This window comes from Mycetomoellerius zeteki, unplaced genomic scaffold (genome assembly GCF_001594055.1).
Source record: "Mycetomoellerius zeteki isolate Tzet28-1 unplaced genomic scaffold, Tzet1.0 scaffold214, whole genome shotgun sequence".
NCBI classification, from domain to species: Eukaryota; Metazoa; Arthropoda; class Insecta; order Hymenoptera; family Formicidae; genus Mycetomoellerius; species Mycetomoellerius zeteki.
This window is the reverse complement of record NW_017257106.1, coordinates 60047-76875: the sequence shown is the minus strand read 5'-3', so window position 1 is coordinate 76875 and position 16829 is coordinate 60047. Positions and strand designations below refer to the sequence as shown.

At 31.7% G+C, this 16829-nt stretch overlaps 1 protein-coding gene across 5 annotated transcripts; it reads right to left on the bottom strand.

Moving 5' to 3' along the window:
• Positions 1-1147: 1147 nt before the first annotated feature.
• Positions 1148-15270, bottom strand: LOC108722739 (uncharacterized). 5 transcript variants are annotated; one of them, XM_018448007.1, is made up of 7 exons: positions 10341-10525; positions 9798-9911; positions 7473-7593; positions 5763-5970; positions 2524-2774; positions 1917-2117; positions 1148-1726 (listed from the first exon to the last, which is right to left on the bottom strand). In XM_018448007.1, exons 5-7 carry the CDS (start codon positions 2730-2732, stop codon positions 1561-1563), a joined length of 576 nt encoding a protein of 191 aa, XP_018303509.1. In that variant the 5' UTR covers positions 2733-2774; positions 5763-5970; positions 7473-7593; positions 9798-9911; positions 10341-10525; the 3' UTR covers positions 1148-1560. The 5 variants fall into 5 exon arrangements, with proteins under 5 accessions (XP_018303509.1, XP_018303511.1, XP_018303513.1 ...); XM_018448009.1 differs by lacking the exons at positions 5763-5970; positions 7473-7593; positions 10341-10525 and adding an exon at positions 15118-15270; XM_018448011.1 differs by lacking the exons at positions 5763-5970; positions 7473-7593 and having other exon boundaries at positions 1917-2108; positions 10341-10528.
• Between the last annotated feature and the right edge of the window lie 1559 nt (positions 15271-16829).

The window sequence follows — 16829 nt, the reverse complement described above, 5'->3', positions numbered from 1 at the left end:
TAATCTACTGTTTTGACTGTTCCTTCGTCTTAGAAGTGAAGAAGTAGTGGATCCAAGTTTCATCAACAGTTATTAATCGACGCAAAAAATCCGACTCGTTTCGCTTAAACCGCTCTAACCGAGCTTTGGAAATGTATATTCGATTTTTTCCATTTTTACAAAATCACTGATATCAACTGGCATAAATGACTGTCAAACAACAACTGAGCGTCCACAATGACTACAATTTTCACAGGTATCTTCCAAAGCATGTACGATTGTAGTACTAGAATGGTTTTGAGTAATGCCATCTTCATGTTGAGGCTCAAAACTTTTCAAACGACCCTCGTATATATATTTTTTTTTCACATTAATAAGCAAATAGAACTCCTGATAATTAAAATGGAAAGAGAGAAATAGTTGGCTTTACATAATCGGCAGGTAAATGATACGCAAATATATATATATAATATAAAAATAAATATATAATTCAATTTAAAAATATACATAGATGTTTCAATTATATTTTTTGGTCATTTTCAGTATGTAATAAAAAGACTATGAAGCATTGATCTGCATTATATACATCATGTTACAGTCTAAGTGTGAGAGTACCCAATCACAGTCTAAAAGTAAGTATAAATCTGTTACCTAATACAGTTTTAAAGTTTGATGAGCTAAACTGTGTTAAACTGTGTGTATCTTGAATATCATTTAAAGTCAAGTTTGGTAACTCACAAATAATTTAAAATGTATGTGATGAGAATTTCATCTTTAGAACGCAGAAACATCGCATTGCAAATAAATTTTATTAAATTATATATTTATTTTTACATTAATCGCGCATCATTTATCGCACTGACTCCTTAAAGCCTACTTTTTTTCTTTCATTTTTATATGTTTCCATTTTTTTACATATATATATCTTTTAAATACAAAATTAATTCGTAAAGCATGATTGACAAAAAATCAATAATATTAAGATATTTAGCTTTAATATTTCCCAATTTTTTTTATTATGATGACGAGGATAATTTTACATTAGGATTTATACAAGATTATTTTATTATTATTATAAAATTTGATACATAATATTAAAGGTATAATATTGATTTATTATTTTTATTAATATTGCTATCAAAAGTATTGTTATATTAAACAACGGCAGAACTAACAATTACATTATTGCATTACTTTTGCTTTTTATTACCATCTATTACAATGCTGAAAAATTTCTCACTGCTTAATGCTAAAGAAACTTTTTATTTTTAATTACGTCTCACTTTGCAGTCTTTCGTTAAATTATGTACGCTCAATCATTCTTTCAACTTATGTCAATCTTTGCGAAATGTATATACTCTTCAATTCTTATATATACTTATATGTATATAAATTTTGTATTACGTGTGTTATTTTTATTGTTCCTTTTGACATTATGGATTTATCAATGATATTCTCGATAAAAATGATAAAATAATAAAACTGAATAAGAGTATCTTTTTATCTAATATCACCAGGCTTTAGACATGATTGTTAATGATCATTTAAATTCGTCAATTTTCACAACATGTGTACGTCAAATTATGTCGATTTTGGCATCACTCGACTTTGTTTAAAAAAATCATACATAGGAAATTCGTACGTTGCTTTTGAAAAACCATCTATCATGAAGGGGTAAAGCCGGCGGATTTCGTTCTTCTTATCGGAGAGATCTTCATCGGTGCACCAAGGTAGAACAAATGGCAATCTGCAAAATGGAATAAATATCTTCTTAGTTCTCTCTTACTATACTCTGTTTCTTGCACTTTCTCGTATTAGCACTATGTAAGCTGATTACATATCACTACATTATGTTTCGCGTTATCATTAAGATGCATAAAACGTAATTATTTATAAATATGCTACTATTTATTTGCGGTATATTCATTTATTCTTACCTCGGCGGTATGCATCTTTGTATTTCATATATTATAGTTTTTACAAATGGATGGTTTCGAAATTTTTTTGCTCCTGGGACATGCATCGATGGGCGTGATGTAAAGTACATTTTATTACTCTCCATTAACTTGCGCTTTTTATTTTCTGATAGTTTGTGCTCTGAGTTCCAAAGATTTTCTTTGGATTTATAACTGTATAAACTGTAAATTATAGATCAAAGTTTTCTTTAATACAACTTTTAAAAATATGCAACTTTTCTAATCATAAAATTTGTAATAAATTTGTAATGAAGCTTTTATTAATGAAAAATAAATAATAGAGACCATTATTTGTCAACATTTATTAATTTTTTACATTTCAGTATTCTTATATTAAAATTTTAATACTCTTGGTGTTTTTAACTAAAAGAAAGGTGTATTTACAATTAATCAGGAGGTTTCAGTGTATTTAATTATACTCTTTTCTCAACCTTAATTGAGAAAAATATAATGAATATTTCTTTAGATAAAGCAGGAAGAACAAGAAAAAAGTAATTCGTCGATGTATTTATAAAAATTGGAAAATACAAATAGTGAATTCTAACTCTTCCAACTTTCCGTGACTTACCTGATGAATTTACAAAAATCTAAATTCGGTGGTATGTAAACACACGTGTAAGGCGTAACAGATGCGGCTGAATCGTTTATGGACGTCATTATGTTATTATTCCTTGAGAGTTCCATATCTGAACCAGTAATTGGATATGTATTTCCCATAGCGACAAATAATTTCAGGATAAAGAGAAATAAAAACGATTCCAACAAAGCGCCCCACATGATTGTTGAAAGGTCTTAGTCACACAAATACACGTTGTAATACTGAAAAATGATATAAACAAATATTCATAATCTGCCATAAATATTTTATGAAATTTTGGTAATTTTAATCAAATATACAAGAACGGATTTGTGATATTAGTGAAATTTTTTAATTCTATTACTAATCCGGTTCTATTTCTCATCCCAATAAACGATCCATGATATTTCCAGTTTGCATAGTTGTTGCTTACACAGATTGCAATTCCTGTTCATTATAAAGTGTTGAAGAGAAATATATGAAATTCATTTCGAATGTTCATCCGCGGGCAAAATTGCGCGTCACGTAACTCATCAGGTATAAATACCCTAAATACCTATCGCATTATAATGGATTATTAATTCCAGCAATTAAATGTCGACGCATCGCATCCTGGTTAAATAAAGACATCGCTGAAGCGCGTTTGTTCGAATATACTATAATAACAACGAAGCTAGGATAGAATAGAACTCTTAACAACGATAATATTAACTGCGCGTTATCGCGCGTAAAGTAATGCGAGAGTTGAAAACGAAGAAAATACATGAAAAACAAAGTGATCCTTTGTCCGTCGATCACGAGAATGACTTGAGAGCTTTATGAAATGAGAGGGAGCTTCTCCTCTTCTTCATTTTCATTACATCCTGTTTATTTTATATTTAAGCATGCCCCACCCTTTCATTATGCATCCTGTCGTTTTTACTGTAGTGTAGAATTATTATTGCAAACTATACGTTGGAAGATAATGCCTGCGCGATGGTATTAAATGAAGATCGCAATTATGCAGACCGGAAAATTGCTCTGGTCCTCTTCAAATGCATTAAAGGAGCGCATTAGGATGCCTTAGTTTCGTAATAGCATTAAATGTATCTTTAAGCAAACGGTGCAATTCACTCGTGCAAATCGTTAGACAATTTTAACGAAAGATTCCTATCCTACATATATATATAATTATTTATATTCTTGGGGAGTGTTTACAAGATTGACAATTAAATTTAAAAGATTAAAAATTAAATGTTTTTATCGCGAATATTTTTTTGTACGATACTATACTAAATAGTAATATAGAAATAAGCTTTATTTTAGAAGGATTATTTTATTTTGTAAAATCATTTTTCAGACACAATAAAGCATAACACTAGTTTACAGTAAAAAATTATTTTGGACCGGACTACGTGTCTCTTATAGATTTTTGGATATTGAAAACGGTGCCGCAAGCAAAAAAATTATAGTTTTAAAAAAACTGCTTTTTTCAAATTGTTGGAAAAAAAACCGGAAAAATTTCAGTTTTTTTCCGAAAAATTGGGTTTTTTGGAAAAATTGCTACTTTTGCTATGTAAAAGACATAATAAGTAACTTCTAAATTCCTTTATAAAATTAATGCGATCTATGAAATTATGTAGCATTATTTTTATTAAAATTTTTTAGTTATCCTTCTATTTTTATATAAAACCTAATCTAACCTTCCTTTAGTACATGGGAAAACTTAAGTAGATCTTTAACTCTAGTTTGCCACACTCCGGTCTAATGAACTCCTGAAGTGTTTCTTTATAGTTTATTTCTTTTCAAATATTTTGTTACGAATTCAGTTTAAATCCAAATTATTTTCTAGACCTACTATTATCATATAAACATGATATTTGGATTCTATATTTTTAATTCTTACATTAATGGTGCAATAGTGTATGTTTTATATGTTTTATTGAATACATTATCTGCGACCTCAATCTTTTATACAATTTTAAAATTTGTGTTAACTTATTCCGCTGTGTATTCTATACGCAATTATTTTCTTTACGGAAAAAACCGAGAAGCAAACGTGGTAGGTTTTACGAGCACGCGTGAATTTTTCCAAAATGAATTTTTCTACCTTTGGGAAAAAAACTGAAAAAATCCGCGGAAAAATTGAGTTTTTTTCCGATCCTTTAAAACTATAGAAAAAATTCTAGCACGTCAGATTTCCGAGGTAATTGAGGTTTAATATGTAAAAAATGTTTTTTTTGCAATATTTGACATTTTTTTATAAAGAAAATGAACATTATCTTTAAATTTCGATCAAAATTCACGAATTGTTCATCCCCTCTAAAATGCATTTTTTCTTATTTCAATATCTTACTTTTTAGCTATGTTATGAAGGATTAAAGATAGGAACTATTTCGGGAAGTTATTATATAGGGACTCCGACAGCGTCATATGTGTATGTGCGGATTAATTTTTTAAGGTCACATTTTGATAACAGTACCTTAACACTTATAGACAGAGAGAGAGAGAGAGAGAATTGTTTCATAAAAAAGATATGTAGTTGCATATTATAAATTTCGTATTTTTTTTTTAAAGCAATTATGTATTTTCATTACACCAGTGGATTAGTCTCATAATTCTGTGCATAAAAGTGTTAAGATACAGTTATCAAAATGTGACCTTAAAAAATTAATCCGCAATGCACATATGATGCTGCCGGAGTCCCCATATAATAACTCCCCGAAATAGTTCCTATCTTAATCCTTCATAACATGGCTAAAAAGTCAGGTGTTGAAATAAAAAAAAAATGCATTTTAGAGGAGATGAACAATACATTCATGACTTCTGATCAAAATTTCAACTTTTGATAACATTCACCTTCTTTATAAAAAAAATGTAAAATATATCGCCAAAAAAAAACATTTTTTACATATTAAACCTCAATTATCTTGGAAATCTGATGAGCCAGAATTTTTTCGCTTGCGACATCATTTTCAACATCCAAAAATGTATAAGAGACACGTAGTCCGGTCCAAAGTAATTGAAAAACAATTTTTTTTATAAACTGTGTAATTGTTATTCACAAACCATAAAAATCTGCCTAATCATTAAAATTAGTGGTCTGTACCTTTTATTCATTAAAAATTTCTAAAATTTCTTTAATTGTTAAAATGTTTGCTAACGATGTGCACCTATGATATCAATGGACGTAATGGTCGACGAATATCTCCTCGATATATAGATATATAGATATCGAAAACAAGTTGCACCTGGAGAGACAATAGGATGATCATCGCGGAATGATATCAATAATGGTGTTGTTATCGCAAGGTTTCAGATAACATAATCGGTCTATTTATTAATCAATCTGCTACAGCTCACAATTCTTACTTCCGACTTCGTAGTTCGAATATTGCGTCGAGAAACGGCACGCACGCACCATCAACACTCGCGGGATCCTTCAACCATAATAAGTAGCTGCGCACAATCAAAGGAAGAATTTCAAGAAATCATGTACTGTGGCTATCAGAAATTATGTACTGTGGAATACATAGTTTCTAATAAATTGAAACTTTTATCCTCTATTCCCTGTTCCCTTTTATTGCACTGTAAAAAGTGTAGTATTTAAAATGTTTACGTTTAAAACATCTTTGCAAAACAGATGTTCAATAATAAAAGATATGTCAATTTTAATCGTTTTAGTGTTTTAAATCCAAACACATAGTGTTTTGTTTATTGAAAAAGCTTAAAACATCTTCAAGTAAAATGGAGACTCTTAAAAAATGGAGACAAGAATAAAATATTTTAATATTTTAAAATTGACTTTTTTTTGTGCGCGGCTCTTAATCTCATTGATGGGAATTCGATTGGAAGCACTAGTGCGCACTGGTGCATATTAAAGCCGTTGTACACTGATTTAATTTGAGTATAAAAATGAAATGCAAATATTTTGTATTATAAAATACACATTTTATCTAATAATACAATAAAATATGATTTATTGAGTATTTCACAATTTAATCGATTTCTATGTTTATTTATAAACATATCTTTACGTTATTTTGTGTACGACGGCTTTAATGTGCATCAGTGCGTACTGAGTGCGTCCAATCGAATTCGCTATGAGATTTTTGATCTCAGAGACCAATCACGCACCAATGTCAGCATTCTCTCTTTCTCTTTCTCTCTCTTTCTCCTGCGACTATTTATACGCAACGGTATGACCGATCCGCGTCTCGATTGGTATGCGACTGACAAAAAGCACGTCTCCATCCAATTGTTCTCCAATTATGTTGGAAAGATACTTTTCGAAAGCGATTAATGACGCATGAAAATCAACGGCAATAACAAGCTCGCGCATTATTCATGAATAACGTTCATTTCTGCTTCAATTTCGTGCTTCTCGGGGAGATATTAAACAACAACCTCGTATTTATACTGAGCATCATTTTATACGGACACGGAGGAAAAACTTGATTGCCTTATGACTCGTTAGAAAGATAGAAGATACGTCACAAAATCGCGAGTCGTTAATACGCTATTCGGATACACAAAATCAACAGGACCTGTAGTGGAATTCTGTAACTCGTTATGCAATCGTTATGTGCTCATAACGACAGCCGCGCAGATATTTTATATGGTAAAAAAGCTGCGCAACTGTCGTTATGAACTCGTAACGACTGCATAACGAATTACAGAATTCCACTACTGGTCAGCCGCATTAGATAAACCGCTCGACAAACTCGACCGAATGAAAATGAACGTCTCGCACGGAGCGATGCCGTCGTTCGATGTGTCTCGTCGGTTCCTCCCTTAATTTGAGTAACGACTTCATCATCGCCGCGATAGAGTCGAAACGCGCTTCCGCGTACACCACGAGGTATTGTCAGAGCTTAATCGTGCTAACATCTGACAGCAATTCGTCACTCTGTACTATAGGTATATGCAGAAACCACAGATAAACACGCGCGTGCGCTTACCTGATGTAGTCACTCAGAGATCTTGTAGTGGAAACGCATATGTGGCTTTCGCGTTTCCCCGACGGATCGCGTTACGCCGACTTTATATACTTGTCACAGCCGAAAGACAGGGACTAATTAACTGGAAATATATAATGATATTCCCCTATCGTAATGGAAACCGTAATTGGCGATATTTCTTAACTAATAATAAATATTTATCTTTATGTGCAGATAATGTTGTGTCCAAATTTTATATCTGTTACACGTCTAAATCGTATCGTCTTTATCGTATACCGATAACCCTTAAAATTTTTCTCTCTAAAAATTAATTATAAATAAAAATTTGTTTAAGATAAAAGATATAAGAATATATATAATTTAGATTATATATATATATATATAATTTAATTTCTTGACATTCTTTTATCTTATACATATTCTTATTTATAGTAGAGTGTGTGTGTATGTTGTGTACACAAACACATACATATACACACACATATATATAGTCGATATATATGTATATAATATAAATATATATAAAATTTTATATTATACATATAATATATTATGTACTATAATATAAGATAACAGAAATCTCAAAGAAAAGAACTTTTATACGAATGCTGTAATAGTGTAATTGAAAGCAATCAAGGGATTCGTTAATTGTTAAAGTTACCAATTATGTGTTCAGTACATTGAAATTTTCCTTTGATGTCCAAGCTCGATATTTAATAACAAAGCTATTTAAGTGCGATGCGTTAACAATCTTAATCAATTTTGATTGAACCTGCAGTATCATTTAAAGAAGTGATCTCTTAATTCGACATTCGAAACGCTCTGTACATACATTATCTTTTTAAAAAAGGTAAAAAAAGGCGTTAAGAATACGTACTTCTCGAATAAAACCTAGTATCCAACCCAATTAATAGTAATTTTAATTTTTCTTCAAGGATATTCTTATCGAAGGTCTTTTTATTCCAACCCAAGTAATGGCAGCTTTAATTCTTTGTCAAAAATTATTACTTCTCGAAAAAAACTAATTTATCAAATAGAAAATTAAAACCCAGATGCTACAATCTTAACTAATCAAGTTAAATTCTATCAAATTAAAAAGTAAAACCCAAGTGGTATTATCTTTGTTATTTACTTAATTCAAATGATATGTATCATTCGTATAAAAAATTGGCGCCAAAACTAGCGCAAAATTAAATTCCACAAAATTTTATGTATCATTCGTAAAAAAAATTTGATATCAACTGGCGCCAAGTCCTATACCAAATTAAATAAAGAATACAATCCATAATTGCGTTATCTTGTCCATTCAAATGTTACCACGAAAGGTTAAAGAAGTAAACACTTGGCGCTGCTAGATCAAATAATAAAAACTATAAAAGCAATTAAAAAATTATAATAATAGTTAAAAAATAAATATAAAAGATAATTACAATTTTAAGATAATTCGAGACGCTTTGTATACATATATAGGACCAAAAAAATATAAAATGATAAAAATATATAAATAATGAGGAAAAGAATTAGAAAAAACTAGTGCTACAATAATATTAATCAATGAACTATAATTGAACGGCCGGGTCCTGTCTGGTCTTGCAAGACAAGAAAAACGAAACGATTTATCACTTAAATAAATGCGCTCCCATGTGCGCGCATTAAAGTACATCCGCAATTTTGATTAATAGATGTTTTCTAAAAATTGCTACCAAATTTATCGAAGAGCATCTCAGAGCATGTACATATTGAAATTCATTCGGAAATTCAATTTCCGCGAAACCTCGATCTTTCCTTAGTATAGTGAGGGATAGGAAAAGATATAATCACCTCCCCTTTTTTTTTTTTTTTTTTTTTTTTGGCGAGAACGCCGAATGTAATATTTCTGTGAGCGCGGATACAGCGCGTTGTTAATAATGCATCCATTACAGTTTCGTCACATGGTCGCACAATTTGTTCATTCATTTTGTTAGTATTATTCTTGAATAATTTAACACGTCTACCAAATACTAATCAACTCATAGTTGGCGATCTATAGATAGATTCTAACTGTTCGCCGATTTGATTATTTTTAGGAGAAAATAAGAATTTTATTCTGAATTTTTTAATGAAGAATATAAATATAATTAAAAAACATATTAAAATAACATACTGGTATAAAAATAACTTTGGAAACGAAGTTGTCTAATTGATAATCAACGTGTTAAAAAAATTGTACTATTATAATTAAAAGAAAGATGTTATAGATTTCTTTGGAGAAGTCGTGAGAAGTAAGAGTTCTCGCACAACTCTTTTCTGTAATGACATGTAAATCTGGAAACTAACGGAACTCACCCTGTGAACCTTCGAATTCCTCTTCGAGGAAGGGATGTTGCTCATCTATTCTCGTAGTGGATTCCTCGCGCCAGTAGCGTGGGAACTATCTCTCTCCTCGCTTGTGATAGTCCTCTGTAAATTTTCGCAAAGTAACGTTTCCGCGACTGCAGCAATGAAGCCTTCGGGCAGGATCAAATATTCTCTTGAATTTTGCTATCGTCTGTGAATACCGTCCCTGTGTACACTATCCCGTTGGATAGTGATGCTTCAGATTTTAAAGAAAGCGCGAAAGATTTTCAGATTTGCAAATATCGGTTTTCCGCGCAACGAATATCTCTGGTAACGTAATCAAGAGCGTGACAGATGCGGCATGGCGGGTGTCTCCACGACGGACATGCGGATGGGAAGAAGTATAAGATTTGGATGGACAAGGGAGACTTGAGTGGCCGAAGTAAACGAGAGGCACGTAGCCACGTTGACGTCAGCCGTGTTACTATGGCAGGAGAACTCTTGCGATATGTTCGTCGAAAGAGATCAAAACAACTAGTTTGAGGTCCCTACCACAAAGTCCTCTCCGCTCCTCTTGCCACGGCTACGTCACGATCACATCGAAGTCTCGCTTCGAGGAATCGATGTCGTCGCCGTCGTCGCCGTCGTCGCCGGAGGTGTCGGTCAGGGTAAAAGACACGCCGTCTCGTTCTGTCGGATGAAGTGGTCCGAAATGTTCTTGCAGTCGCGACGACGTCTCCGCAACAGTTGTGCGCAATTGTAATGCACAATTGCACGATTTTTATACAAGCAATGCGCGATTGTATACATATAGACAACAGGATGCTCGTTAGTGGGAGGAACGCAAACAAATTGCGATCGCTATATCTTCTCGCACGATTATGGCGTTATTCTCAAACGCGTTATCGCCAATCAAAAAGGAAACGAATGGTTTGACTCCCGCGTGAAAAAATAAAAGCGAGTGAATTGCCGGTTCTTAGGTGAGTATCTGGTACCAGCCGATTTCCGAACGATACGTTCATCATGAAACTTCGCGAAGAAACTGGACAACATAACGAGTAATGAGATATATACGATCAGTGTGCAGTAATATAGTTTTACATTTATTTCGTTTTTTTTTTACTAGGAGACAGATTAGTTTAACTTAGATATGACAGTTGCATCACTTCGGATCTATGCTTCGGAATTTAGTCGGATTTCTCCCACATTCGACAATAAGCGTGATTTTCAGCAAACCGCCTAGCAACGGAGCTCGGTGTGGTACCATTATGCAACAAAGTTCTCACCAAATTACTAATTAAACGAGATATAAAAATAATAACGTTATAAAATTAGTTACACGTGTTCCTTCCTATCACATCGAATAACCCGGAGGTCACTTCGGAGACATCGACTGACGTACCATTGATTTAATCTTGGGGTCAGACAGTATTCTCGTGCTGTTTGTAATATTAATGAGTGACCATCCTTTGCCTCTATAAACAATACAAATGATTAAGATTCGACTCTGCAGGCGCATTACGCCGTGTCTTCGCAGCCGATGATGTAGAGGACTCTTACCTTTGGTTTATTATAAAGTTTTCATGAGTAAGATATTATCCATAAAATATGCGTCTTAATACCCAGAAAGAGACGCTGGTAATATATTCCTATTTTTTAAATATTTTTAATGTTCAAAATTTCAATGATTATATCATTTTTGTATCATCATAAAAGAGCTTCTTTCGGGAAAAGTCAACATTTATACAAAATTAGTATATTTTTGTGTAGAAGTTTAACAGCTTAAAATTTCATTAGTGGATCAATGAAATTTACGACTTTAATTACGATTGAATTTAATGTAATACCTACTATTCCGAGTCACATTTTTTAAAAGAGCTTACAACGTATAATAGCAATACAGTTTTTTGAAATACACTTTTTAATGCATATGTCAAAATAAAATTTTTTTTAATTATTTTTTAAAATTATATTTCATTACGACCTTATTATTTTTACTCTATTATAAGATGATCATTTTCTATAAGAATTTATAGGAATAAAGGATAAGTCGTAGTGGAATCATAAAAATTGTAGTGAAAATGTTAAGATAATTACATTGTAATGGTACAAGTAATTTTCATTAGATCATTAATGACAAGAGCAGAGAGAAAAAGAGAGAGAATAAAGATATTAATAAGATGTGTGTAAAACAAACATATTTCTTAAACACCTCGTAATAGTAAATTAAATCGACGCACGTATACTCATGTGAAAGTATTAAGTAATCGCATGAAAAATCGATATGTAACATCGATATCAAGTCATTTTTCACGACATGCTAGTCACGCACACACCGGCAATCAATTGCGCGTCGTAATCGTCATTCGAATAGAGCTCAATAACCGATTGGAGACTCCGACGCACGCGAATTTCGCGAGGATATCACTGAAGATAATGCCAAGCCCAATCTCGGTCGCGTTGGTAGTTCAATAGACACGTAACGAACAATTGAGCTCGCTTTTACTTTGTGCGTGATCGCGCGCCGGTACGGTAAGCCACCCTCCACGTAGATGTAAGAAGCGCGCGGTTCACATACACTGAGCATTATCGAAAGTACGCAGGAAGCTATTGCCCAGGAAGCCCACAATTGTACCTCGATACCTAATAGAAAATCGGTTATCGCACGCGCGACACGCGTGATCATAACTAATCCTCGTTCTCATTCTCATCGATTGTTCGGCAATCAGTCGCCGTGAGATTCTTTTCGTCGACAGGTGTTCACAAAATCAAAATGTTTTTAAAAAACATTACATCACTAATCTAAATCTCCATAAGCATGTAAATCAAAATCCACGATTTTTTTAACATATATTGGATTTCATTCCAATGAATGTAATAAAAAAATATAAAAAATCATTATGTCACTGATCTTCATAAACATTACAATTAAATTTTTTTATTACATTAAACTCCTAATCGAACCCAATTAGATCGCAGAAAGCTTTTTGTGTGAAAGGATAAAAATTGTCATTTGGTGCTCAGATTAATAATTATGCGAATTCGATAATAACTTTTCTTAGTGAGGAATTTTTAATTGAAATAAATGAAATTCAAATTGAGACGAGTTTTGACACAATAAGAAAAAAGATGCCAATCAGGGCCCCTATTCTTGAAAAGAAACGTATACGAAAAACTAAAGGAATACTATAATGTACGTTACGTATACTGTAGAATTTCCCTAGTTTTTCGTATACGTTTCTTTTCAAGAATAGGGGCTCTGCTCTGTTTTTCAAAAATGTAAAAACCATTTAACAATTTGTCCAATTTAGAGATCATTAATTCTGTGCGAATTAAATAAGTTGATTTTTTACAAATTAGAATTAAGTAAATTTTACATTAAATTCTTCAATTACAACTAAAATCACAGAATACAAATCTCATTGATACATTAATCTTAATGTTCTCAAACTTTTTTATAAAAATCATTAATACTATATTTTACACGTAGATAATACACTGTTAAATACAAGTTTCAAATATCATAAGATCCTCTTCTTCTTTCATCGCATAATAATTCAAGAACTATCATTAGCTTTATATTTTTGATTAGAGACTAATCGTTTTAATTTTTGACCTGAAAAATCGTTCTGCCCGTTACTAAATATGATAATAAATTAAACATGATGATAATAAATTACTCATAAATTATATATATATGTATAGTTATATGTATATAGTACATAATAATCTCATACAACTCATTTATGTGACTGAAGGGTATTTCGAAATACAATGTCCAAACAAATTTTTCCAAATAAAAAGTACGATGAAAAAGGATGGGATTGCTACATAAGTTGTGAGTTTGTTCAACCATTATGTGACAAAATTATCTAATGAAATACTGTGATATATGAGAAAATCAGTGACTTCGAAGATTGATACAGACGGGAGAGACGGAGAAAAAAATTAAGACACAAATAGATTAGTTGACCCAAAATGGCAAAGTCGGCTCATTGACCTATTGTATCTGTCTAAATTTAAATCAGTTACATGTTTTTACTTTAGTTTTAATTTCTTCGGCACGAACTGCCATACAATGTTTTCTATCTTTATTTATAAGTTTACTTTATAATTTTGTTTCTTTTCTCTCTTTTCTCTTCTTTAATCATATTTGTAGTTTTATATATTGTATTGTATATTAAATATTTAATATATAATATAAAATAAAACGTACATCTTCTCTGTGAGTAATGTGAGTAAAAAGAATCGAGAATATAAAATGCGTTTGTAAGTTAGAATAAAAATGTAATCGTGTTTCTGACAATAAAAAAATGAGGAAAATTTATCGCTTTTTTAATTTAAAACACACACTATGAAATAAATAACAGAAATTTTAAATATAACAGATGAAATATTGGACCGAAATATAGAATTTACATGCAGGATTGTCGCGGCCAAGAAATAACTTTGCGCCTGTAAATAATTATCTTGCAATTTAATATATACACGAACGTATATATGGTGACCTCCCCATAGGCGCACGCAAAAAATTAAGTAGAATTCCTGTACTTTATCATTGTGTGTTCAAGATATATTTAATTTTTAATTAACATATATGTAAAAATTATAATCTAACATAGTCACATGACATCAATTTTGTTCAAAATTAAACATCACGTTTACAAGATCCAAATTGTCTCCAAATTGAACGTAAATAATATTATTCTCGTTTATACTCTTATCATATCTAACCTGAATAGATAAACGATCGAAAATATCCGTATTTATTATTTGCTTACACAGATAACGTTTCCAGTGATATATTCAAATATATTTTAGGTTTAGATTTAGTCGTGTATTTATGAATTTATATTTCTTGCTTGGTCATTTAATTCTATGCTCCTTTTATTTACAGTCATATAATGAGAATATAAATATGAAAGAATAAAGTGAAAAAAATAAAATAATAATAAGTATAATAATAAAAGTATAATAATAAAAGTGTGATAAGAAATGAATAGCGCGCGCGAATATATTTTTTTAAGAGAGTACAGTTTACTATAATTATTCTTAAAGATAAAAGATAGTAAAAATAATCTGCGTATTAATTTACAGTTCCTAATGAAACTCTCCCTTAACGTTGCTATGCATTTAAAATCGCGGCCGTTTTCCGTTTTCACATGTCATATTTGATCGATAAACACATGAGCAACACTTCGCTATGCAAGTACACGTGCGAGCAATTAATGCCATACTCCGCTGTTCTAGACGGCAAATGTTTACGACGCGGAGTCGCGCGGTGGCTACAATTAATTCGAGTCGAATTAAAGCTGTAAAGAGTACATACCTGGCAGCGAACCAAGATGTTATACTGCAAACGTATACACACGCGACGAAGTTATCCGGATTTTCATCCGACGAGCAGACCGGTGGACAACGGCCTCATTTGCCGGAGTTACCTTTTCTCCTCTCCGCCAAACTGCTTCAACAATGCCCAACACCCGGCAGTAATAGCGCAATAATGCCGTAGCTAAACCGTACGGTATAAAAAGAAACCGAGTCAACAGAGCCGGCTTGGCTCACAGTCAAATAGCACTCTCGCGTTGTACTCCTGAATATCCACCGGACTTCATCCCCGTTGACGACGACGAACTTTTTAATCTCAGACGAAGTACGCTCGTTTCTCTCGATCGTAAAGCAGGAAGAATAAGTTGATTTACACGCGTTATTTCATTGATCTCGAATCTTGTAGATGATAAGATGATATCGGGCTACTAAAATCATACAACTTTCAATAATAATAGTAACAATGATCTTTCCGGTAATTCAAACAAATCACAGAAACAATTAACTAAATCTTATACATCCTAGGCTTTTGATCTTTGCTCTACTGCTCTAGTGTTCAGAAAGTTTATTACGAATATTTTAGTTATCTTTATTACATTTGTATTAATCATTGTATTTAGTTGTTTATCTTTAACACAAATATGTGCGTTTAATCAAATAGTTATCTTAAATACTCAATCTATCAACCTGAAATTTACGAACAAAGTTTCTTTATTTTGTGCTTTAAAAAGTGGCAATTCTTCGGATAAAAAAATAATAACATTAATAATATCTATATTGTAAAAGCATTGCTTCGCCATATTTATGAATTTTCTTTGAGATGAGATCAAAAAGAGAGAAATTAGAAAGACAGAAAGAAAGAATAAAACAGAACCGTTTGTAGACAAATCAAGAGAATAAGAGCAATTTGTGGGAAAAGAGACTAGATACAGTACATTATTTATTAAGGCTAGACACGAAAGAATAGGAACGTAAATTTTTGCGTTTTCCACTGGAAAGAAAATTTTCTTTAGAATTTAGAGAAATTTAGCTTTAATAAATCCGTGTCGTCTGCTCGTGTAAATTAGCGAGCCCACGCAAGCGAAGTACGCGGAATTATTCGCCGTTAGTTCGGTGCTTGTTTCTACAGGATCGTCCAAACGGTGACGAAAAATGTGAGTAGCATATGAATTATCACGCCATTAACTCGACTATTAACATAATAATAGAGAAAGGGAACTGTTATTTTTAAACTAGTTTTCTTTATCATGATATAAAAGTATTATGATAAAGGAAACTAGGTTAAAAATAATAATTCTCTTACAATTATTCTATTTTTTTTTTTGTTAATTCTATGAAAGTAAATATATGAAAAGGAACGTTACATTATGACACACGTCTCTTATAGTAATGACACGGTAGTATGTTCTTTCATATGTACTGAGAGAAAACAAAATAGTTCCAGCAACTATAAATTTGGCAACTTTTGCAATTGAAGTACCTGTAAGTTTTACAAAGTAATAGAAACTAAAGTAGTGCTGAATATTATAAAAATATAGTCACGGTAACAAATTGTATGCACTATTAATTGGTAGTGAAGTAGTGACTTAACTACATTGAATAGTTACTTGGACTTCATGCAAATAAATATAACAATTACATTTTTCTAGTTTAGACAAAAATTTTTAAAGGGTCGCTCAGTACGAGTAGTACGCGGCTTTGTCACCAGAGGGA